Here is a 19,316-nt window from a genome sequence, read left to right on the forward strand (position 1 = left end):
TTATTTTAAACAGAATACAAATGATCACCGCTATGATGTAACATATTAACTACAAAAAATTACCCCAGTATAATCAATATTGTGATAAGGAAAATCTTTCCTTTTTATTTATAAATAGCTCTAATGCTCACAAATTCAACAAAATTGAGTTTGTTGGGCTACAAGTACTATTTTAGTATGTTAGAACACTGCATCAGGCTTTAAGAAAAATACTATCTTGAAGGAAAAAATTGCATATGTGGTTAGCCAAAGCAGCATGAATTTATGTATGGATATACAGGGAGTTGTTCTTAAACACAGAAAATACAATAAGCATTTGAGCATAACGCTGAGTAGTATGACAAATTTGTGAAACTAAGTGAAAAACCAGTTTCTAACCAGCTTTAGTTACTCATTACTGTAAAAAAAAAAGTGGCATTTAAACCTTATTTACATTTTAAATATTCTATTTTAGGATTTTGCACAGTCGTCCATCAATTTTTAAATATCATTGGTTTCTCCTGACTGCTAGAGCAAGTTAGCAACTGGCTTGTGATCCTTTGAATGGGCATACACATTGCCAACATTACAAATGGCATCCATTTGGCTGAAAATTGGTGCATTTGTTCAGAAATACAATTATATAATTGTATTATATAATTGGAATTTATTTGCACGACAGCTAATTATATAAGCTCCTACAACAGGGCTGAGGGGGAAAAGGTACAGTTTTACTTTATTTTTTCCACTTTTGAATATGGATCTTTGCTCATTCCTCCCTTTTGCATACTGTTTTTCCTCTGTACTTCCTACTGGTAACCTACTGGTAATCTCTACACTTCCTACTGGCAATTCCGCTATAGCACAGAGAAATTCAGTAAGGAATTGAAATTTCATACAACTTATAAAGGAGAGGCAGACAATATTTCTGTGAAAGAAGGATATAAATATTTAGGCTCCAATTCAGGACTTTGGCTGTCTCACTGATTTCAAGATGTGTATTGACTTCAAAGGCACAATTCATATATGTGAATAGCTTTAAATACATAAGTACCAGAACTGCTTGGAAACATGCCAAAGATTTAATTGACAATGCATCAACACATTTTGTAGTGTTGGTTCAATTTTGACTAAGATCCAATGTATCTCAGACAGGTTTCTGTTAGATCACCTGCCTAGCTCCTCAGCAGCCTGGGCTTCCAGGCTCCCATGGCCTCAGACTAATAGTTAACCAAGAGTCTGGGAGCCCTGGCTCCCAAGTTCCCATTTCCTCAGCAGCCCAGGCTCACAGGGCTTCCAAGATCCATGGCTCTGAAGCAGCCTGTTAGGTGGATTGGTTAGAGTCTGGGCACCCAGGGCTTCTCACTATTCACTTTCACAAAGAATTTCTAAAGGGGTGGAGGGTATTGCAGCAAGTCTTTCCGTTTACTTTAATGATCTTGGCCCAGACTCTTAATCAGTAGCGCCTCTAGTTTCAAAGTAGTTTTCATCCAGGTTTGTTCATTCAAATATAGTAAAGATCATGTAACAGTCTAGCAATTGTAGACTTTGCTGTGTCGAAGTAATTGCAGTAAGCGAAGATCATGCAACTACTCCAGTCACTGAGCATGCTAGGACCTTTTTGGTTTACATTCCTCTATATTTTTAAATGGCATATAAACTTGCTATGTATACTAAGGAGGTAAGACAAGAGAAAGGAAGTACAGAGTGGATCGAAGACAGATGAATAGACACAGTGGCAGAAAAACGAGGGCAGTACAAGATACAAGTAAAATAAATTCTTACTTCATGAAAACCAAATATATATGTTGTCTCAAAAGCCTCTAAAGAGACTAGAGTTCAGATACAAACTACATTATAAAAAACACATGTACATCATTCCAAAAATATGATATTGTAGGTATCAAACGACACCAGATAGTAATATTTCAATACGTTTAGTTCACTGTCAAGAAATCAAATGGAGAATAAAAAAAATACACATTTCAAATGTCAGAATAGTTTGAACATGAGACTTCTCCCAGCTCGTCTTTACATTAAACAGATTATGAGACTTCTAACAGAAACCATGTGTGTCAAATCTTTGCTTTATATTTCATGCAAAGAAACTTCATGAAAACATTATTTAGGTTGCAAAGTCAAGCACTTAAAGGTTAGGAAATGCCAGAATTATAGTTTCCACCGCAACCTTAATTTTGCCCCCTTGCATGTCCATCCTGTGCACTGATTGAGGCATGGGTCCTGCAGGAATAATCATGTAAGCGAACACTGTCATAATGCATCCATACATTGGGGCAGAATTGGGGCACTGGCAACTATAAATCTGGCATCTCCTAACTTTCAAGTGCTTTCACATGTCCCCAGTGGCCCATGTCCCCTCTGGGGGCACCACAAAGGGTAGGGGCTGGCCCCGCAACAAAGCTTCTGGCTCCAGAAGCCCAACTCCCCTGCATTGGGCTGCAGATCCCCCAACTCTGACATGAGGGGTGGGTGAGAGAGACAGTACCGGAACTAGGCTCTTCTTCTTTTCTAGCAACCATCCCCACATCCAACACCCAGTCCCGCAATTTGGAATAACAGCAGCCAGCTACTGCACTTAGCCATGTAACTCAACTAGTAGCAGTCTGATATGGGTCCTAGGTAAGGAACCTCGTTAAGCTCTCTTCCTCCACACGCTTCAGGTGCTCTGACAGCTCCCAAGTCAAGTCTTCCCAGTGCCATGTCTGCTGATGCTCCACTTAGGTGCACTTGCAGAACAAGCTCCCCTTGGAGAAGGGGAGCTTAAAAAGATGGAGGGAGAAGTTTGTCCAGGAGCAGGAGAGGCTATTAGGGACTGCTAATGCAATCCAGTAGCAAGGGGAGCCCTGCCTGGGATTGTGGCTAGCGTCCCCTTGTCCTTCTGTCATGTTTGGGGGCCAAATAGAATAGGCAAGGGCCACCTGTGGCAGGACCTGGGGAGCACCACCAGCGACTACACTAGAGGGAATTGTCCTCAAAAGCGACCCTGTGAGTTAGCTGAACTGCTGGGAACAGTGAGATTGCTCAGGAATGGGGGGCTCCTGTTGGGGACCCAGGCAGGCCTGGCTAGCAGGGTAATTGCCGAGGTCCCACACCACTGGAGGTCCTGTGAAGCTATGTTGCTTGAGCTTTGGCTTCAGCCTTGGGCAGCAGGGCTCAGGCTTCAGCTTCAGTCCCAGGCTCCAGCGAGTCACAGTCTCACTGTGCCTTGGTTCCCCATATGTTAAATTGGAAAGGGCACCATACAAGTACTTCAGATAGGCTTCTGTTTATCACATCATTCTTCCTTTCAGTAAGACATAATAAGCTCCAGTATGTCCCCCTTCTGTACTACCTTGTTCTTGCTAGTTACCCTTCATTGCAAAAAACTGTGCCATCCTTTTATTACATTCCTTCAGCCTTTTCTACCTACTATTTGCTCATATAAATTAGTGACACTCATATCCTTTACACAATAGTAATTTCTATCAGGATCACTGGTTGATCATTTGAACATTAAAAATAGTTTGGCTTGCCTGCTAATTTCCTGGCAATTCTAAAAACCTGGGTTATGTAGAGGAAAGCGGAGCAGAACTGTCAGTCAATAAGCAATTTAACACTTACTCCCCCATTTTCTTGACTGCATGTAGCCTAAGGAAGGTTTCCATAGCTGCAAAGAGTCTACTAGAAAAGCAACTACCAAAATAAACACAGCCATCTAGAAAACCCATGGAGACAGATTGCTAGACGTGTCCTCAGTGAAGAAATAAGCTAAATTTGGGTCAGCCATCCTGTCTGCCCTGCAGCACAGCTGCTCACATATTCTGAGGCAGCGCAGTAAAAGGAGCATGATCTCAAAGTACGCCAGAAATTAGATTAAAAATATAAAACCTGAGGTTCATTGCTGGAACGAAAATTAAGTTATTGATATTAAAGAACAAGCCTGAGACGTGGCAAACAGTAGCAGGAGCGTGGACACTTTGTTCTTCCCCTTGTTTGACAGCTCTCTACTACCCACTGTCACTTCCCGGCAGGAGGAGCAACCCAGTCATTGAGTCTTGATATTCAGAGAAGAAATGCCTGCTTTGTTCATGTCATCTGACTGACTGTTCTGAAACCAAGTATTAGGATTTTATGCTTTTTTATGTAGAATATGAGAGTGGCTTGAAAATAAGATTTCTACACTAACTTTTCCTTTTTGCACTACAATTAAATAGCTATCTGGGTTGGCAAATGATTCTTGAATTGAAAGTAATTAAGTTTTCAATCACAATCCTCTCTCAAAGCATAAAACTATATCAGTTGATTTTTACAGAATAGGATTGTTCTTGTTTGCAATATGTGAAATGGCACTGCATCTGTTTAGTATATGACAACAGTGGGCCTGTTTTTCAGCCTGGCCTTAAACAGGCCTCTGGTTTGCACCTACAATTTTGCACAAGCTGTTATTTACACACCTAGGTATTTGACTGTGTCTCCAAATCAGGTACTTAAGATTTCCAAGTAAAATGTTAGAAACTATTTAAGACATCTTCCCATTAAAGCCATGGGCTTTTCAAAAGCTCTCAGTATTGGCCTAACTCTGCTCCTACTGAAGTCAACAGGACTCTTACCAAATTACACCTCTACCCCAATATAACGCAACCCGATATAACATGAATTCAGATACAACGCGGTAAAGCAGTGCTCTGGGGGTGAGGAGAATGCGCACTCCGGTGGATCAAAGCAAGTTCAATATAATGTGGTTTCACCTATAATGCGGTAAGACTTTTTTGGCTCCCAAGGACAGCGTTATATTGGGGTAGAGGTGTATTTCAATGCGAGCAGTTAGGTTGACGTCAAGTGCTTTTGAAATGCCCACAAATATTGTCTAAAACAAAATGAAAACCTACCAAGGAAATAAGACCAAAAGTACATTTTTAAGATCATTCCTTAAAAAGTGATAAACATGAACTATTGTAACACTGATGCTACTGCAGACAAAAGTAGCTAGAAGTTGCTGGGTGACACTTGGCCAGGCTCATAAGGTAAACAGATGGACACTAAAATGTGGAAGTCTAAAGGAATAAATGGCAATCTTACAGTGTTAAAGTAGTTAACTTACAGCTTTATTGCCAAATGTCAAACTCTGTCTCCTTGTTAGAGAGAAGGAACAAGCATGGAGATGCCCCACACGTTCTGGTGACAAGAGCTCAATTAGCTCCAACAAAAATAAACCATGCACATTTGTTAAAAAAAAAAAATGCATGAACAAGAAACAGGTTTGACCATCCTAATTACCTCTTCTAGGGCATTTCAGCAGCTGTTAATACACCACTATGTCAATTCTTATTTCCTGTGCAGTGCATGAGCAAACTTTTTTAGAATAGGTCAGGAAGTGTGCAGCCCCAAACATGGCTTTTCAGGGCTTATTTTTGTCAGGAGAACTCCTAATTTTTAGTCAGAATAGGGTCCTTAGTCATACAATTTAACATTCAGAAAGATTTACATACTTACCAGATCCTTTTCTGCCTTTTTATTGGATAAAGCATCAACTTTGGAATCAAGCTCTGCCTGAATTTGGTCTCTTCTTTTCAAAACACCCTTTAAAACATTAGGATGAAATAGATTGTATTTAATTGTAATAATTTGTATACAAAGACATCTTGCAATCAAGAGTACTTAACACTTTAGAGAATTTATAGTTTATCCCCTCAATAGAATTCTCAGATTTAAAGATTTTACTTTGATAGCTTTAAAGCATCTATTGTAGATTTGTTTTTATTACGCCCATTTTTTTTATTAGTTTTTTACTGAAAAATTGTTAGGAATCCTACCAAACCCAACGCTACGAGAATCTACGTAGCTACAAATTATAAAGAATTATATAGTGAGTCAGTCTATGAAACAGTCATATTATTTTAATCCTTTACAAGAAACATGATTTAGAGAAGTCCCAATACTGGAAGTATTTTATTTGAATAAAAGCAATAGTATAAGAGATAGGACTCAACTAAAATGATATACCAGATACTGTAGGAAATATCAATGTAAGTCCGTTATGTTATGTATGTACCATAGTTTGGTGGCAAAGGAAGAGGAAAATTATCAAAATTCTTTATCTGAAAAGAATCAACTAAATCTACCAGTGTTAGCAAGCCCACTTTTATTTAAAGTTAAGGCTAATTCAATAGATTTGATTCTTAGTGGAATGGCAAAAACTAATATAAAAAGGGAGGGAATGTTGTCAGACTACAGGACCAGTAATTATTACAGGTTACATTCCAAACTGCTCTGGATTTGCTGTGTGACATCAAGGAAGTCAGTGAAAATGTCGGTGCCTCAGTTTCCCCATCTGTAAAACTGAAATTAAACTTCCCTCACAGAAATATCGTGAAGCTTATGTCTTTTTAAGAGGACTCAGAAGAAAGATAGTATGTAAATATAAATTCAAAAAAAAAAAAAAAAAACTCTGATAATCCTGTATGTTACCTTGTCCCAACAACTTCTACTCTTTAATTTAGATATGCTTAGAGATTTACAATGTTCATATGTAGTACAGTACATCTTGCACAGTGTAGGGCATAACCAGTCCTTGTTAGAAGTTGATTTCACATTATGCTAGTTGCCAAAACGTTAATGTTGAAGAGGAAATACACTGCCACCCTGACTAGATCATCTTCAGTAAGATAGTTTTTAAAAAGGTATGTTTTCAAATAGACATTACCCAGAATTTTTAGTAACAGTTTTTGGTCAATAATAAGTAATACAACATAGTACATACTTATAACAAAACTTACCATTCAATACCTTAAAGTATCTCCTGTCTGATTACAAATATAAAATATATGGTTGTAAGAGTAAAATCGAAACAAGTAGAAATAGGTTAATATTCTTTTGTGTCTTTTTTTCCTTTTACTTCCTCTTTTATCCTATATAAAACTACAGGAGAAACTATTAGAATTTCTCTGTTTGCCAGCCATTATAACAAATATCTATTCTAATTCCAAGGTAAAACTAATAATTTCAGTACTAATAATATGTGCCAGCTATGGCAAATGCTTTTTTTGTAAATGAGGAACCCAGGGAATGTTCATTAGTTCTCTAATTATTTTCACATTTTTATTAATTTAGTAAGTTAAACAAATAAATATATTATGCTTCCACAGTTCCTCTGCTGCTCTAAGCAGTAGCACATTCACAAATCCTCCAAACAGCAGTACTCTGACCTAAAACAAATTTCTTGCCTGTTAACTGTTTTCTGAGGCCTTGGCTACACTTGCAAATTTGCAGCGCTGCAGCAGGGTATGAAAACACACCCTCTCCAGCGCTGCAAATTGTGGCGCTGCAAAGCGCCAGTGTGGTCAAAGCCCCAGCACTGGGAGCGCGGCTCCCAGCGCTGTACATTATTCCCCACAGGGAGGTGGAGTACGGACAGCGCTGGGATTGCTCTCTCCCAGCGCTGGCGCTTTGACTACACTTAGCGCTTCAAAGCGCAGCCGTGGCAGCGCTTTGAAGTGCAAGTGTAGCCAAAGCCTCAGAGGCATAGTGGTAATATAGGCCTACTTTCCCCAGGATTGTCCTGTCTCCCCCGTCAGTCAAGTAGGAGGGATCCAATCCAGATGCAAAGATTTTTGGCTCTGGAACCTCCTCCTTAGGATCCAAATGCATCTGCTTTCCCATTCAGCACTTCCAAAGCTGAAAAATACGATTATCCTGCCTTACTGACAAAACCTTTGCTTAGGCATACACTCTTATGGGGACAATTTGGGAGGTGTTAGCACTGCCATGCCTCAGAAAACAGGTTTTTCCAAAGTGTGGCTATGATCAGTGTATTCTTAGTCTGCCTAGAAGTACCCTAACCAGGGTGCAGGGCAGAAGTGAGCATTAGAACAAAATATCCAAGGTGAAAGAAGGGAGAGAGACTGGCATGGAATAGAGGAGGAAGGAGCCAATGGATGAACTGCTCAAGCCTGCCTAATGTTGCATTGGAAGGTTTGCACCAAGAACTCAGTACCCCAAAAGGTATGAGAGCTAATGCAGAGACACCCAAGCAACATTCATTCCAGAGATGCGCATGAAAGGCCACATAGTCACTCTGCAGTTTGTCCATAGAATCTCTCGTCAGCACACACACCACAACTGTTCTGATGAGATGGGCAGAGAAAACTGGCAAAGGGACAGGCCAAACTGCAAAGAAGAGAGTCCAATGGAAGTAACAAATATCATGACTGAGGAGAAAGTCTGGGGCAGGTATGGGTAACCGTCTTTTCATACTGAAAAATAAGACTAAGGAATCGGGGGTGTCACCTGCTATGGCTGCAATCTTTCCAACCTTCAGGCAGAGTAAGAGCTGCCTCCCAGGACAAGCAAGCTAGGAAATTAAATCTAAAGGCTTGAAGGAGCACAGGATAGTAGCACTGTCCCAAGTTGAAGGTTACTATTCATTATGATGTGGATACTCAGTGCAGAAGCTGCCACACTGATGTAATTAACTTCAGCAGGCCATAGTCTCTCTAAGAACATAAGAACAGACCAAAGGCAGTGCTAAGAACCCAAGGTGCATCAAGTGATCTCTCTCCTGCCATCCATCTCCATCCTCAGGTGCCCCAGAGGCTCTGCCTAACATCTCCTCCATCCTCATTCTCTGCCATCTCCATCACCAGCCATTTATGGACACCCCACCACCACATCCCCCAATCCATATTCCTAGCCCTTTATACATTTTATTTTCCACAACACTTTTCCCCATTGTTATAGTCTAAACATTGTTTTAGCCTCCTCACCTTTCCAGTTATAAAGTTAAGGAGTTTTAATAAGTTGTTGTGAACTTGATTTTATTTAACTTCCTTTAATGCCTTTTAATTTCATTTGTAATAATTTCTTTTATGACTTATTCATGTAACTATACCTTTCCCATATCACTTTCTCTTCATCTCACTTTCTCATATTTCTCTCTATCATCCCCCCTCCCTCTCTTTGTCCCCCCTAGTCTTCTCCCTCCTCTTCCTTCTTTCCCTCTAGGATCCTTTCTTCTTTTTTCATCTTTTGAGTCATTTTTAGTGAGTCTTTTTTTAGTTTTTCTTTTCTGAGTGAGGTGAGGAGACCACATCTGAGACTGAGATTCGAGACAGTATATATATCATTTTTATATATATTTATAATATGGATTTATATTTATTCTCTATCCCTTCTTCACTTCTTTTCTTATTCTTTTGCTTTTTGACACCTCTTTGAGTTTTCTTTTTGACCTAGAGAAACTACCATCATGATCAGATTCTTGTAAATTGTAGTTATAACTCCCCATCATTTTGTATGTTGTATTAGTTATTGTATCCCATTCATGCATTTTCATTTTTTTTTTTTATTTGTTCATTTTTTTCATTTATCATTTTCATTTTAATTTTGTTTTTTGTTTGATCTTTTTTAGTTCTTCTTTATCTGCTAGTCTTCTCTTCTTCTTCTTTTCTTTTTTGTTTAATTCATCTTTTGCTCATTTCTTTGTATCATCCTTCTCCTGATTGAATCTGAATAAATTGAATAGGATTGGTTGAATAATATGAAACACCACCCACCAGGACTGACCCCTTCCCATTAATTGCCCGGTACCCCTCTCCTTTCTACTTCTTCTTCCAACCTTTCCTCTTTGTCCTTCCCTAAAACCCTTTCTTCTTTCTTTAGATTTCTTAATTTCTTACCTGAGGACCTTTTTGAGGCTTTTCCAAATCCCTTGTCAACCTATATCTAGACTCCCCCTATCTATTGTTCCCCCTACTATCAGAACTCTATTAGATTACCAAGATTAGATTTTACAGAAAAGATAAAGAGATTTTATTAACCTTTACTTTTTGTTTGTTTTCTATGTGTTTTTTATTTTTTGTTTTTTTTTGTCTTTCAATTTTATTCTTAATTTTGTTAGACTTTAATTTGCCCAGTCTAGAATTACCTTTCTGTAATTTTTATTTATTAATGAATTTCTTCCAGTCCTAAATATGAAGCATTTAGTTACGACCGATTTAAAGGACAGGTTAATAGTTTTTAAGGATAGGTTAATAACTTTTTATTTGAGTTCTTTCAGAACTCTTGGGTGAATGCCATCTGGTCAGTTGAACTTGTTCTGTTTTTATCAATTGTTAATGTTGAGTTGACAAATTAATTCACAAACTCTCCTCTCTCAGATTTCAGTCCTGTCAAACTCCTCACATTTCACAGCTAGCTCAGCCTCAGCTCACTCAAGCCTGGGAAAGAAGAAGAAGCTTTTCTTTTCTCATTTAAACTTTCATCTTTTTTTTTTCTTTTTTTTTCCTTTTTCATCGTTTTAAGCGCTTGGTTATGCCTAGCAGGCTTCCTGCTGCTTCTTTTGTACTTGTTCCTTTTTTATTTGTTTTTAAGTTCTTTTTTCTTTACTCTTCTTCAAACTCCTCTTTGGCTTTTCTTCTTACACTCTTGCACTTAAGTTGTCAGTCTTTTTTCTTTTGACTTTGACTGACTTGACCACTTTTTTTCAAGTCTTTATCTCTCACCTTTTCTTTTCTTTCTCTTTTAATGGTTGTTCTTTTTTTTTCTTCTTTTTTTGTTCTTTTTTGTTTTTTTTTAGTTTTTTTGAATTTGGTTTAATATTGTCTAAGGCCTTAAAAGAGGTGTCTTTAAAACTTTAGACACACCTCACTTTGATTTTTAACTTTTTGTCCTAACTAACTTTCTTTTTTTGTAACCCTCCCCCTTTTTTTTTTTAAGAAAACAGTGTTTGGGCAGGCAGTTTGTTCTTCCCACCACCCACAGGGATGTTGCTAGATATATGTATTATGGTCACTATTTATTTCCACTATTCCTGCTATAGTTACCTCTTGGACAGCTCCCACTCCTCATCCAGGATTACATCTAGAGTCGCCTCTCCTTGTGGGTTCCATTACAGCTGCTCCATGAAGCAGTCATTTAAAAATATCGAGAAATTTATCTCTGCATTTCGTGTCCTGAAGAAAAATTCCCAGTCAATATATGGGGATAATTGAAATCCCCACTATTATTGGGTTCTTTTTTTAGCCTCTCTAATTTCCTTTTCATCATCACATCACTCACTATTACTGGTCTGGTCAGGTATGATAATAGATCCCTATGTTTTTATTTTACTAGAGCATTTCATTCCTATCCATAGAGATGGATGGAACCTGTGGATTTAAGATTTTTTTCATTTTTGAATCTACACTTTCTTTAACATATAGTGCCACTCCTCCCCCTGCACGGCCTGTTCTGTCCTTCCGATATATTTTGCCGTCTTTAATGCTATCAGGAAAGAAGTGGGCAATGCAAAGAAATCAGCCCTGCCCAAGATGACTGTGAACTCCCCCCTAATATTAAGGCTTTTGGATTTCTACATAGGCTGTAATGCTTGTCCTAGCTGATGGTTTGCAATGGATGCAGAGTGAGAGATTGTTGGTCAAACTGTCCAATTAACCATCTCCTGGGAACACCACATCGTGGATTGGTCATTCTCCTGGGACGATCTGCTTACAGATATGTGCACTCTGGGATGTAAAACACTCTCGGGAGAGGATTCTCCCATAAGGGAGCTGCATTTACAGCACCCTGGCTATTCCCAAATGCCGCTATCACAATGTTGTTTATTCCAATGAGGACAAAAATGTCTAGCCAGGACTTCTGCAGGGACAGTACTGCCAGGCAGACAGACCTTAATACTAGGATGTAGATGTAGAGGCTCTGCTGTTTGCTCAACCAATGTCCCTTAATTGACCCACACTGTATTATGTGTTCTTATTCACCAAGACAGAGCAAAGATTTTCCTAGTTGTCTCCCACCAATGGGAGACTCTGTCAGAGAAACTGTTAGAAGGGCCTTGAATGGAACAGCATGCGCAATACCAGACCCTGGCATGACATCTGCATGTCCATATGGCAGGTGGTTAACTATTAAAGAAGTTCATTGCCCTTTTCCAGCATAGCAGTCAGGATCTTAAGGTTTAGAAACATCTCCAAGGAGGGAAAAACCTTGCCTTACTTTGTGTATTAGTTTCCATTCCTAGATGAGTCAATATTTTGACAGAGAGAAGATAGTTCTTCTGTATTCATCATGAGTTGTAGTTCCTTGAACGCTTCTACGATAAGGACAACTATTCTCTCCACTAGCATGTAAACCTTTCCTAAGGTGCAACAATTTCCAGGGAAAGGACACAACCCCTCAACCCTTAATGTTGCTGGTTTGGGGAGCTAGCTGCAGGAGGAAACTGGAGAGGAGTCCCCACAATGAAAGAAATCTTCTCTTCGAGACTGGACACATCTTGTCTAATTAATAGGGGAGCCAGGAGTGGGGGAAAAAAAAAAAAAAAAAGGATTCTGTGTGAGAGGGCAGCCATCCTAAGGAAAATTATTCTTGCTTTTATTTATTTTTTAAATAAGCTTTTTTCACTCTGTAACTCATTTGTTATGTTCTCAATTAGCAGCAGAAAGACAAATTATAGCCCTCAAAGAGTTAATGCAGTGACTGCAAAATCAATTACATACAAAGCAGATTCTCTCTTCAAAGGTCACTCAATACGCCGGTATAAGCAACCCTTATGGTCTTACCGTTAATACTTCACCGTAGAGAACATATTCATGTAGAACAGGCAGCAAATTTTCTGATAGTCCTGCCATTCGATTCTCAGTAGCTTTGCAGCACTTGTCAATGCAGCTGGCAACACCTTTTAGCGAATCTACTAGATCTTCTTCTGATGCACACCACAGAGTATGGATTGGACCATATTCCTTCATTTCACAATAATACCCTTAATAAGAAGATTAGTGCATATTAGTACTCAGGTCAATGATAGATGGAAAGCACAGAAACTGAGGCTAGTTTCAAAATCTGGCCAAATTATCCTCAAAAAGAAGGAGATATTACAGTAACAAAGCTTTCTTCTTCTTTTGTTGTTATTTTTGGTCAGTCGAAACATCTCAAACTTTTACTCATTAAGCTATTACCATCATATTGCTAAAAAAAAATCAATCAGTGAAAAATGGCCTTTTTGAAAGAGCTGCACATGCACAATAGGTTCAGTGGGTGCGCTTAAGTTCATTCCAGTTCTGGAGTACCGCTTTATTACTACCATTCTAGAGGTATTTCTCTTTTTAAGTACAAGAAATATCTTCAGAAAACAATCATTAGCTCTATAGCTCAATAAAACTTTGTAAGTGTGGCCACTACGTTCTCTCAGAAAAAGTAGGGACAGATACTGCCATTTTTATAGAACTTTATTCTGGAGTAGTCTAATTAATTTCAATAAGGTACTAAAGATGAACAAGGCAGAATATGGCCATACACTGTGTGTTCACATTACCAATGTTCATGTGTTATGGGCCAAGGTAAACTGAAGTGGCTATGACATTGGATCAAGTCCACACTGCTCTAAATGTCACTTTCTAATTTGATTCTGACTGCTGAGGTTTTCCACAGTCCCTCCACTTTTTTTGCCATCTACAACTTAGTCACAGCTGATTTTATACCAAAGAAACATCCAACAAAGAGACATGTAAAGCAGTGTGTGTAGAGAAGGATGCTTGTTTTGAGTTTAGTTGGTCAAAAAAGCCTCTGGAAACTTAATGGAAAATCCCAGATCGGGCTACAACTAGTAGGAAGCATCACTCACTGCTTGACAAATGGTTCACTGCTGAGACAAAATTGGCTTTGCACATGACAAGTGTTCTGCAGATTACTATTGGGAAAGGCTAGACGTAAGCAACATCTGGCAGCACTTGAGAGTGAATAAAACTCCCTGAGGCTTTACCACCAGTATTTTGGTGCTGGTGCTTTAAATGTATACCCAGGAACTTCTCCTCACTATATGCCAACTACGCCTACTGGAATGAACTGCTAAGACAAAAAAAAATCCCTTTGATCAATATGTATTTCCTTTACGCAAGGAACACACAATCTAGTCAGGACATGCAGAGATCTAGAATGACAGAATAAGCTAAAGGAAACAAAGCCTTAGTTATTATGGAACACAGTGCAGCATTTCAAAGTATTTTTACATGCAAGAGAAAACCCTAACGTATTGACCAGTGGGATTTTTAAAACATAGGGTCAGTGTAAGATCAGATTCAAGCTCAGAAAGTATATAATTTAAAGATTCAAGTAAGCATGCAGGCTGCTGTTCCATTCAGAACAAAACTTTTTTTCTTGAAAAATCAAGGAAAATTCTAACAAGAGCGTGAAGTTCAAACAAACCCATCTGACAGCTGTTATGACCAACAACAAAGGTAATATTTTTTAAAATTCTCTTTCATGTGACATCGAATAAAGATGCAGAATCAACCAAAAGAATGGATGTGACAGTGTTACATGTTCAGATTTAACAAGGCTTAGGACAAATATAATTCCGTTGTGGGGGGAAGGAAAAGTAACTTTCCCACAACTTATTCCACTGTGTTCAATTTTTGGTATTTTTATTTGCCTAATTACTTATGAATTTTTTATGATGTGTCAGGTTACATGACTGATAAGGTAAAGAAATTTCTAACCCAATCATATTACTATCATCATCTGTGGCAACAAGCAATTCCTAATGAGTTACAAATATCTTTCAATGGATCATTATTTCATAAATCACATAAAAATCTGCAGTAACAAATATTCCTCATCAATCACAGAACATATTTAGATTGTAAGCACCCTTCATCAATTACACCATATTGTTCATTACAACACATATCTATAGTAACAGACATCCTTTGATAATCATCAGGGATCCCTTCCTGAACATCTCAACATTTCTTTGTTGATTCTATACACTCCAGTATTTGGATAAACACACAGACTAAGGTTCAAAATAAGTACAAAGAATTTCTCAGTTTGATAGGTACAGAACACTATATTTGTAGAAACCAAAAACTTTATATACAAAAGGGATTCTGGTTAACATATAAGAATTTGTAGGGGTTTGAATATCTACAAACAACTGGGATTCAGAATGTGATTGTCATTATGCCAGCAGGAAATAAGTGTTTATATTTCACTTTAAGTAGTAGTCATCTGTACACAACAAAAAGCGTTCATATTGTTCTTCCAATTAGTTGGTGAAAAGCCAGCCAAACTTCTAGGTTTTCTTAGTTCTCAGTTTCTTGTCAGCACAGTTAAACTACCCTCCCTATTAATACATTATTTATGATGATTCTGTCCAAGGAAGTTCCAGGTGTGACTCAGTAACAAGCAAGAGAAAGGTGAGGTTATCAGCAAATTATTTTCCTTCTCCTCTCTTGAGAGACGAGCATGCTACCTCTGCAGGCATCCTAACAACTTCAAACCAATGAGGAAAGCTGCCAGATATGGATCCCCAACAGTTGCACACTGATCTGCCAATAGGCCGAGGATTAGCCGTTGAAGGAAAAGAGTAAAACAGTTTCTTGTTCTCCATTTCTCTTGCTAGAAAGCAGCATTTTGTGCAGAACAGTGAAAGCGAACTAACTTTTCACAGTAATTTACTTGTTCAATATATTACTTTCTGAAGTCAATAAAAACAAGCTTGTGTTCATTATTTCTACTTACCCCTTTCTTCCTTGTAAATTCTTTGGGATATTTTGTCTAGCAAGTTTATTTTCTGATTAAATGTTTCCATATAGTCATTTATATCTGTAAACATATCGGGACGATTTTTAACTCCTCCTCCTCTTACTGAGGATGCTACAGCTCTTACAGTTTGTCCCATTCTGCTAAACAAGCCAGGACCCTGCTTCTTGTGAGATGAAAGTTCCTACAAGAAGAACATACCCTTGTGACTATTTTAATGTTTTCTACCCATGGTTTACAATTAAAGCAAAACAAATTAAAACAATAAAACTACACAGGTATTTATAAAACAAACTACTTTAGGTTTTCATTTGATGTCTAGATCTTATTGTAAAGTTATTAAATATGTAGCAATTAGACTCTCTTTCCCCCCACCCCCTTTTACTAATTTCTCTTTTTATATTGTGATTGAAGGCTGTATGGTCAAGGATAACCATTCTGCGCCATGGCTAGCCATGCTCTACTGAAGCAAGGAGCATGCAAGGGGACTAGGAAGGGAAGGATTAAGACAATACAAACCTCTTCCCCTTTCAGTCTTAAAGCAAAGTCAGCCAGTATGCAGACTTTTGGGCAAGACAACAGAGCGAGGCATGTGCAGAGAAAAGTCATCCATTGGGGAAAATTATGTTCTTACTGTGGAAAGCAGCCCCTCTCTCTTTCCTTTTTACTTTCCCTCCACTTCTATAAACTGCTAGTGGTACATTTGGTTAAATTCAGAGCTATGCTCTTTGGAGGACAAAATTCTTGCTTTCTTTTCCAGCGGATACATTTTGCACAGCTTGCAGTGGGAAATTAAATGGTGGTCTATTGGCTGCATTGTCAATGAATAGATTATTACTATTATTTTTAAAGAATATGGGCAAAAAGGGAGAGAAATATCAAAACAAAAAATAATTTTAAATCACAAGAATTATACAATCCTGGGCATTTATATGGATAGCAAGAACAGCCAGGATTAGAAGAGTGAGAATAAGAGTTTTGGAAGGGGTACCAACCCTCATGCTTCAGAGCATAAGACAAACTCTGATGGGTATCAGAAAGAAATGTTTCATAGGGTACGTCTTCACTACCCGCCGGATCGGCGGGTAGCAATTGATTTCTCGGAGTTCGATATATCGCGTCTCATCTAGACGCGATATATCGAACCCCGAACGCGCTCCCGTCGACTCCGGAACTCCACCGGAGCGAGTGGCGGTAGCGGAGTCGATGGGGGAGCCGCGGACGTCGATCCCGTGCCGTGAGGACGGGTAAGTAATTCGAGCATAGGTACTTCGACTTCACCTACGCTATTCACATAGCTGAAGTTGCGTACCTTAGATCGACCCCCCCCCCTCCCCAGTGTAGACCAGGCCTTATTGGCAAGTTATTCAATCCTACTGCAGGATTCCTTGCACCTTCCTATGACACTTCTATCACTAGCCATGGTTGGTAAGAAGATATTGAACTATGCAGGCCCCTAGTAAGGCAGTTCATAATTTCTTATAACTATAAATCAGATTATTTTTTTTTTTTACCCAGGCTTGTGCCGTAAGAAATATTTTGAAGTCTTCATTAAAAGTCAAAGTTGGATGCTCAGCAATTCGGTTCAAAAATTTATGCAATGCCTTCCTTCGAGTTTCAATGAATTCATCACTGAATCGTTCCACCATTCCTTTCATTATAAATTTTTCAGGCAATGGCTGAGGGAAAAATAAATAAATAAAACATTGTATAACTTTGCATATTAGAATAGTTCTACTACCCATGAGACAGTAGACAAATTCTTGTACAATTCACTACACAAAAAACCAAAACTATAAAATTAACACAGTAAACAGTGTTTCAATCTGATTCTAGCAATGCATCAGAATAGATATAAAATCAAGAGAAAGGAAAGGAAGGGAGAGTAGGTTAAGGAAAAGAGAAATGCCCTTATTTTTCTCTGAATTTTGCACATACACATAAAAGATTAATCAAACTACATTAGCTTCTTAATGGTTGTTAGACCCCAGAATCCTGAAAGAGACTTCTCCAAAGCTCACTACAGATAAATTTAAAACAAATGTAACACAAAATCTAGCGAACCTACAGGAATAATCAGTGTTGGATGTGCTTCTTCAAGTCTGCTCTTCAACCAAAGGAAATCTTGATATCGTCTTCGAACTTCATATTCACTGGAGTCAAACTCACCACGAGATGTCTGAAAATCATAACCACAAAATTAAGATGGAAAATCTAAAAGTATGTCTGCACTGCAGCTGGGAGATGTGATTCCCAGCTCGGGTACACAGATATACACTAGCTCTGTTTGAGCTAGCATACCAAAAACAGCAGCGTAGCTGGGATAGCACAGGAGCTGGGGCTAGGTTGAGTACCAACCCACCCAGGCTCTCTGGATACGTACTTTGGGAGCTAGCCTGAGCCACTGCTTGTGCTACCCCAGCTACCTACCTATTTTTAGCACACTTGCTCGAGCAGCACTAGCGCATGACTGGCTACCTGAGCTGGGAATCACACCTCCCAGCTGCAGTGTAGACATATACCCTAAGAGGAGTACACCTCTACCCCAATATAACACGGGTTCGCATACAACGCCGTAAAGCAGCACTCCGGCGGATCAGCACAGATAGGGGTCAGGGCAGTCAGGGGACAGGGAGCAGGGGGGTTGGGCAGAGGGTGGGGGACTGGGGGTGATTAGGGATGGGGGTCTCTGGAGGGAGCAGTCAGGGGACAAGGAGCAGGGGGGCCAAAGCAAGTTCGATATAACGCGGTCTCACCTATAGCGCGGTAAGATTTTTTGGCTCCAGAGGACCACGTTATATTGGGGTAGAGGTGTACTAAAAATATGTAATAGTGTAGATTGACCATTTTGGAATAAAAATGAGATCCCTGAGGGAAAAAAGTTAATGTCATTCAGCACTTACCAATTACAATTTTTTTTAGTAAAGTGATCTAACCTAGTAAGAGATGAAACAACGTGAACTTCTACTGTGAGAAAAAAAGCAAGTGTCAAACTGTGCATAAGAAGTGTCTTATAAGAATTAATCTAGTACAATTTTTTCCAAGGGTTCCAATCATTATTTAGATGTGAGATTTTCCTTCCAGTTAAGATGGATGTGTTCTGAATTTGGGTTGGTCTCTTTAAAGTGATGACAAATCTGAGTTTAAGAAACGCCCATATTGTAGCATTTGAATAAACTGAAAATAACTGAAGCATGTCCCTGATATCAGCTGCTATCAGCCACCTAGCCACGTGTTTCAGCCATAAAAACCCTATATAGACCATGGGTGCCCTGCCATTTCATATAGACTATGGCCCACAGTCCATACACAGCCCACCAGAGCATTTCATAAGGCCCACAGCCTTCTTCACCACAATATTCTAATGGCTAATTCATTAGTGTTTTATCATCATGTTTACACCATTTTAGTTTATATTGGTGTGTAAACAGACAATACTGTACATAGAAACAACCTATCTAAATACATACAAAACAAGCTGAACTTAAAATATAAATCAACACAGCTGACTTTAAATCTTATTAAAATATGTAGAATTTGTTTGGTCCACACAACATTGTTCTTAGATTTATGTGGCTCTCCTGTGTAATAAGTTTGGGCACCACTAAAACTACATATACATCAGGATTTAATGGTTTGCACTACCAGTCACCAACTTTAGTTTTGTACCCATCAGGAGAACCTTAAACTTTAGCAAAACTGCATGCCTATTACAATGCTGCCAACTCTAATGATTTTATCATGTCTCATGATATTAGTGTGGTTTTTGTTTGCTTAGGTTTTTAATGGGAGGAGACTAA

At 38.7% G+C, this 19,316-nt stretch overlaps 1 protein-coding gene and 1 long non-coding RNA gene across 2 annotated transcripts in view; one reads left to right on the forward strand and one right to left on the reverse strand.

The window, feature by feature from the left end:
• The window catches only part of SNX7 (sorting nexin 7), a 56,569-nt gene that overhangs the window by 20,398 nt on the left and 16,855 nt on the right, over positions 1 to 19,316 (reverse strand). Inside the window, 5 exon segments of the mRNA XM_039485899.1 lie at positions 5,473 to 5,559; positions 12,537 to 12,736; positions 15,496 to 15,700; positions 17,031 to 17,195; positions 17,585 to 17,695. Of these exon segments, the coding sequence (XP_039341833.1) occupies positions 5,473 to 5,559; positions 12,537 to 12,736; positions 15,496 to 15,700; positions 17,031 to 17,195; positions 17,585 to 17,695 (768 nt within the window).
• The window catches only part of LOC120370761, a 71,619-nt gene that overhangs the window by 10,682 nt on the left and 41,621 nt on the right, over positions 1 to 19,316 (forward strand). The gene's annotated exons all lie outside the window — the stretch shown is intronic.

Source organism: Mauremys reevesii, linkage group 8 (assembly GCF_016161935.1).
Source record: "Mauremys reevesii isolate NIE-2019 linkage group 8, ASM1616193v1, whole genome shotgun sequence".
NCBI classification, from domain to species: Eukaryota; Metazoa; Chordata; order Testudines; family Geoemydidae; genus Mauremys; species Mauremys reevesii.